Here is a 7,182-nt window from a genome sequence, read left to right as displayed (position 1 = left end):
AACAGCATCAGGTGTGTGTGTGTGTGTGTGTGTGTGTGTGTGTGTGTGTGTGTGTGTGTGTGTGCGTGCGTGGGTTTTGAAGGGACAGATTTCTGACCTCTGATTTTCTCCAGGGTCTTGGCCGCTGACACTCTGACCTGGTTAATGAGCTCCTGTCGGGCCTGTTCAGTCCGCATAGCCTGACAAAACACAAGTTAGAGAGAGAGAGTGGGGAAAATGAAATAAGACAGACTTCAGTGCAAAACAATAAAACAGATTTTATCCCAGGTCAGAGTGTCCTGATGAAACTGGGTTAATGGTCCGGCTTTTAAAATCTCATCTGTTGCCATGCCAACAAGTACTGGCTCTCCACCATTATTGGCTCTGAATTCAGCAAGCATACTGTAGACATATAAACATGTAACCTGGATGAGCTATTCTAAAAACCTCATCATTAATTTACAACATATCAACATCTCCAAAAAAATCTCCACAAATCATTCATTCAATCAGCATGATGACAAGTGCAGTACCTGCTCCTCCCTGCTGATGGCGCTGTGCCTAGCGATCGTCTCCATTCGTCCGCGATACACAGCACAGTCTCTCTCAATCTCCTCTACTTCCTGCAGGGAAAATGTCACCGCGATCCTGGGCACTGGTACATCCGACCAGAAGATGTAGTGCTGTTCAATGAACAGATGGAGTTAGACGGAACTTCCGATGTTGTAATTATCGCCAGTAAAACGTATTTTTATTTATTTATTATTATATATACATATATACTGTTCAAAAGTTTGGAGTTTTTTAAAGAAATTAATACTTCCAGCAAGGACACATTAAATTGATCAAAAGTGACAGTAAAGACATTTACAATGTTATAAAAGATTTATATATAAAAAAAAATGCTGTACTACTTTTCTATTAATCAAAGAATCCTAGAAAAATGTATTACAGTTTCCACCAAAATATTCAGCAGCACAACTGTTTTCAACACTATATATAATGATAAGAAACATTTCTTAAACATCAAATCAGCATATTAGAATGATTTCTGAAGAATCATGACACTGAAGACTGGAGTAATGATGCTGAAAATTCAGCTTTGATCACAAGAATAAATTAAATTTTAAAATATATTAAAATAGAAAACAGTTATTTTAAATTGTAATAATAATACACAATATTACTGTTTTTATTGAATTTTTCATCAAATAAATGCAGCCTTGATGAGCATAAGAGACGAAAAATCTAAAAAAATCTTACGGACCTCAAGCTTTTGAGCAACAGTGTATATGAAGCATTATATGCACCTGTGGACAGCAGATTTTCAGCAGGTTGATTGTTTTCCCGCAGACGTAGACGTCATTGGCGATGTGTTTGAGGAACACCGGCACACAGTCCTCTGCATCACACGAAATCAGAGTGTAGCCCTGCGTCCAAAAGTTCTTATCTGAGGAAACAGATTCATTCATTTTTAAAGGGGTTTTGCATAAATGACATATTGATTTTAAGACCGTTATCACTGATGTAACTACACAGTACACACCATAAAGATAGTCCAAGAAATCCATAATAATGCAGCAGAAAATGGATGGATTTAACCATCTAAACATTCAACAAAATTAAAGCGTGAGACTGAGAAGCCCACCTCTGTAGGTCAGATAATCCTCATTGACCTCGATCATAAACTCTTTATATACATCACGGAAGACACCACTGTACACCCAGTCTGAAACAAACCTACAATACCCACACAGAGATATTTAGTTAGTTATTAAAACAAGAACATATCACAGACAACCACTGTTATATAATATATATTATTTATAGAAAGCTACATTATAATGTATACTAACTAGGCTAAACTACATAACTATAAACTTTTTTTTTAAATTAAACATTCATGTGACCCTGGACCACAAAACCAGTCATAAGGGTCAATTTTTTCCGAAATTGAGATTTATACATCATCCGAAAGCTGAATAAATAATCTTTCCATTGATTTATGGTGATTTGATGATTTGTTAGGATAGGACAACATTTGGCCGAGATACAACTATTTGAAAATCTGGAATCTGAGGGTGCAAAAAAATCTAAATATTGAGAAAATAAAAGTTTTTAATGTTAAATATTTTTTATAGGTTAATAATCAGGGTCTGCACTCAGTTTGTGATATTCCTGTGTTTTAGAGTAAAAAGTAGGGATGCAACAATACAGTTGGCCCACGGTTCAATAAATACCTCAGTTTTTAAAAATTTTTACCACAGTTTTTGGTTTAGTTCTTTTTTGCTATTTTTAAATGCTACAATATACATTATAGAAGAAATAGAACCCAGGACGCTCCAGGAAATCCCTAATATGGACAAAAACAGCCAGCTATTGCTGTAACTGAATAAAAGACAGAAATGCTTTGAATGATGACACTCAAAAAGAACATTAAGATAATAAACACTGTACTGCGACAATGTTTATCTGTGTTATTAAAACCACCTCGAGTATTTTAATAATTAAGTAATGTTAGATTATATATATAGATTATATATAGATTTTATAACGTAATGCTATTTATAATCCGATAATCTACTTAGCCGTTACTCCAATGTAGAATTTATTTCTGCATCATTCTGTAATAAGAAGCCACATCAGATCAAGAGGGAAATTATTTTCAATATTTGTCTGATGTTGTGCAGTAAAAGAATGTTATAATGTTCTTTTTTGTTGTTGGACAAAAGGTTTAGTCATTACAAGAGAAGATGCTCGGCGTGTGTTGCTTTTTCAGATGCAGGCGTTTTCTCATCTCAGCGCGCACTCACAGACACACAAACAGAGCCAGCTTGGAGATAAATAAAACGCATGGAAATTTAAAAGCAAAACCTAAAAAACGCTCTGATTGGTTGAACTCTTCATCTTTTTCTGTTGCTTGTTTTGAATACTGCACGTGGACAGAGGCGTCACCAGGTTTTTTGCGTAGTTTAGAGTGACAAATCGTACCAGCGTACTTTGAGGTCAAAATGCGTATCCGCTAGGCAAAATGCGTACAGGTTGGCAGGTCTGCCGTTATCACTGATGTAACTGCACACAATCAAGATAATACAAGAAATCCATAATAATGCAGCAGAAAACAGATGGATTTAACATTCAACTAAATTAAAGCATGAGACTGAGAAGCTCACCTCTGTAGGTCAGATAATCCTCATTGACCTCGATCATAAACTCTTTATATACGTCACGGAAGACGCCACTGTACACCCAGTCTGAAACAAACCTACACACCCACACAGATAGTTAGTTAGCTATCAAAACAAGAACATACCACAGACAACCACTGTTTTTATTGAAAGCTACATTATACTGTAGACTAGGGCTGCACAATTAATCGCATGCGATATTTAACGCGCATCTTATCAGTAACTGCTCAATGTGAAAGCACGCAGGTGATGGAGATTTACCGCTGATTACAGAACCGGCTTTACTGATAAGATGCGCGTTAAATATCGCATGCGATTAATCGTGCAGCCCTACTGTAGACTAACTAGGCTAAACTATCTAACTATAAAAAAAGTTTTTGATTAAACATTCACATTTATGCACATGCTTTTACACTAAAAAGTATAGGCTACTTCTTTTCAAATTATGCATTCTCTAGAATCAAACCCATGACCTTGGCATTGTTAGTGACATGCTCTACTGTTTGAGCTACAGAGAGGCTAAAATGAATTAATTATTAAAATAAAAAAAGAATTATATTAATCAATTAGATTATCAATTTTGTTTTTGGGACTTGACAGACATATCTTCTATACATGATGATTCTCCATTCACATCACACAAGAAAAATAACAGCATAAGGGTTTGTTCCAACATGAAGGCGAGTAAATAATAGCAGAGATTCTGTATTGTGCATTTAAATGCCAGTCAGACACTACAGTATCTAACTACCATTTCATGGTCTCAATCACTCGGAAAATATAGGGTGTCAAAAACCACTCTGCTCTTAAGTGACCTTCCGGAGTTGAATAATAGATAAATAAATAAATAAAAAGCGAAAGGAGGAGATGAGTTTCTCACCGTATGTACGGCTCACAGCTGCTCTTCAGCAGTGACAGCAGCACCGGATGATTCTCATTACTGCAGTTACTCTGAGCTTCATTATACAGACACGACAGCAGCTTTACACCCTAAACACACACATCACACTGCTAATAACACACACACCACCGCAGACCTGCAACAGCCACCTGTCTACAACACTTCTGAGCTGAAAACAATGTCTTCAAACTCCACTTCAAAGCTGATGTCTCTGACAGAAGTATTTAAAGTGTGTGACGAGAGTGTTTCTTACCACGGGGAAAGTTGCTCGTCCCACGCCTCCGATTCCATCCACACAACACAGTTCTGACAGATACCTGATCAACACACACATGCACACGTACAAAGACAATGATTAACAGCTGCTGAGACTCATTTTAAAGACTAATCTATTTATGTTGCTGTTCTTCTCTTGATGTCCGATAATAATAACACCCAGACCACTGGCCCCAACACAAATTTTTTTTGTATTAATTCATGATATATTTACATTTATTATTTTATTATATAAAATAATATACATTTTAAATCTATACTTTTGTATTTATATAGTTATATTTTGTGTGTGAATATATATATATATATATATACACACACATTATTAAATATATAAACATATCTACACATAAATTATACATTTAAATATTTTAAGAAATAATTTCATTTTTACAATGATAATTTTAAACATTCCATTTTAAAAATATAACATGATTTAAATATACAATCTTATGTATATATTTATATTTTGTGTGTTCATATATACACACATATATATATATGAATATATTATGTATATATTTCAAGAATTCATGGAATTTTAAACACAAAATATGAATATACACAATTTAATTTAACATATATTTTTAAAATGGAATATTGAAAAGAATTATTTAAATATATACGTAATATATTAATATATGTGTGTATATATGAACACATGAAATATAAATATATACATAAGATTGTATATTTAAATTATGTATTATATTTTTAAATGGAATATTTAAAATGATCATTGCATATATATATATATATATATATATATATATATATATATATAATACACACACACACACACACACACAAATGTATAAAATAAACATACATTAAAAATTATTCATGTAAATATTTTCAGAATGAATTTCATATTTACATTTATAATTTAAATATAAAATATTTTATATTTTAAAAGTATAATACATAATTTGAATTTTACATTTTATGCGAGTTACATAAACAATATATTTATATGTAAATTTAATAAATGTACAAAACATGCATTAAAATTTAAAAATAAAAAAATATATGTATAAAAATATGATACATTTTCACACACACACACACTGGTCCGAAGCTAGTGTGAAAATGTGAAACCTTTTTTGACACTTTCCAAAAATGACCTCAATGGAATAGGGCAGGAGTTTTGCATTGTTAATATTTGCATGTTTAGACCCTTTTATTTAAAAATACAAAGCAAAATACCTGTCATCCATCACATGGCCAATTTAAAACCACAGCTGTCTGGACTACACGTGATTGTGTGATTCGGGTGAAGATTTACCTGAGCTGACGCCCCAGTTTACGGAAATGACAAGCAATGGTTAGGAGACTGAGAGAGGCTGGCGTGCTCAGCACACACGCTCTGTAGTAATGCAGGTAACGCCGCAGCCCACCTGTGAAGGCCTAAAACACACACACAAGCATCTGTGTAAGATGTTGTTATAGGAAAAGAACATACAGGATGTGAAATGCTGGTCCTAGATCAGTCCTAAAGTAAAGCATGCGTCACCTGGAAGACGAGTCCCTTCTGACTCGTGCTGCTCAGGGAGAAGCGGCTGAGACGCAGGTAGTGTGTGCCGTACAGCGCCAGCTCACCCAGCAGCCGAGACACACTCTCAGGGGACGTCCCGGACACACATATATCTGGACGAACATCAAACTGCACACTAGCCTTGAGCGGAGAATAAAGCAAGTCAAGAAAAAAGTTCTTATTATTTGATTTCCTAATAATAAATATCCTCATCTGATTCAAGGTTTTCTAAAATATTCGCCTCTGGCATGTTACTATGCAGTTGCTAGGGTGTTCTGGGTAGTTGCTTACAGGCTCAAGTAAAAAGAGTAACAGTGACACTTACATGTTTCACTCTGTAATGTCACATTATGAAAGGTAGATGTGCTAAATTTCATTGTCATCAATTCTCTTCACACAAAATGCTTCTATGGGCTGTCATGCATCACAAATGTGTTTCTTTGTTGTATAGTTAATTCCACTACCTCGTTGAGCGGAAACGTGACAGAGGAGACCCCGATCAACACGTTGAGCACGTCTTTGACCAGCTGACTCTGACAGTCCAGCGGCAGCGGCAGGAGCGGTGATGGTGTCTGTGTGGACAGAATGTTCCTCATTTCTCCCTCCCACAGTCGGTACAGCTGATCAAACGCCTCTCTGCCAGCCTCTGTCAGGTACGGAGGTTCCTTCTGACCCGGCGGGCTGAAGGAGAGAGAGGATGACAAATGTGGACCATCTTCAAACTACGTCTCTGAAACAAGTTGGCAGGGGGGAAATGAATGCATTGATTTGGTATTTTTTAAAGGGATAGTTCACCCAAAACTGAAATTTCTGTCATAATTTACTCACCCTCATTTAGTTCCAAACCTGCATTACATTCTTTCCCCTTGTGAAACGCAAAAAAAAATAATATTTTGAAGAATGCTGGTAACCAAAACAGAGTTGCTTCCAATTGTATGGTCAAAAAATATAATGGAAGTCAATGGGAACCAACTGGAAATTTTGGTTACCAACACTCTACAAAATCAAACTTTTTCTTTTGTGTTGCACAGCAGAAAGTCAGTCACGTCTAACAACATTAGGATGAGGAAATGATGACAGAACTGTCATTTCTGGGTGAACTATCCCTTTAATAACATGAAATAAACTGAAAAATTTAAATATTTGTTTTGTGAAGCAATTTGGGCACCTGTGTTATTTTAGTATCACTGAGATACTATTACAGTTATTAATATTTTGAATCAGTTTTTATTTTTACATTTTCCATTTCTATTTTAGTTTGAGTTAGAATTTTACTAATTTTGTTGTGTGTTGTTTTTAGTTTT

General features: G+C 34.9%; 1 protein-coding gene across 1 annotated transcript in view; it reads right to left on the bottom strand.

Annotated features, from left to right (window-relative positions):
• The window catches only part of tubgcp6 (tubulin gamma complex component 6), a 27,221-nt gene that overhangs the window by 17,911 nt on the left and 2,128 nt on the right, over positions 1 to 7,182 (bottom strand). The window contains exons 4-12 of the mRNA XM_016475901.1: positions 6,343 to 6,559; positions 5,858 to 6,019; positions 5,630 to 5,751; positions 4,322 to 4,385; positions 4,048 to 4,157; positions 3,153 to 3,244; positions 1,290 to 1,429; positions 513 to 662; positions 98 to 179 (exon numbers count right to left, since the gene is read on the bottom strand). Of these exons, the coding sequence (XP_016331387.1) occupies positions 98 to 179; positions 513 to 662; positions 1,290 to 1,429; positions 3,153 to 3,244; positions 4,048 to 4,157; positions 4,322 to 4,385; positions 5,630 to 5,751; positions 5,858 to 6,019; positions 6,343 to 6,559 (1,139 nt within the window). The remainder of the gene's footprint in view (positions 1 to 97; positions 180 to 512; positions 663 to 1,289; positions 1,430 to 3,152; positions 3,245 to 4,047; positions 4,158 to 4,321; positions 4,386 to 5,629; positions 5,752 to 5,857; positions 6,020 to 6,342; positions 6,560 to 7,182) is intronic.

Source organism: Sinocyclocheilus anshuiensis, unplaced genomic scaffold, assembly GCF_001515605.1.
Source record: "Sinocyclocheilus anshuiensis isolate Anshui unplaced genomic scaffold, SAMN03320099.WGS_v1.1 scaffold376, whole genome shotgun sequence".
NCBI classification, from domain to species: Eukaryota; Metazoa; Chordata; class Actinopteri; order Cypriniformes; family Cyprinidae; genus Sinocyclocheilus; species Sinocyclocheilus anshuiensis.
This window is presented reverse-complemented; position numbering and strand designations above follow the sequence as displayed.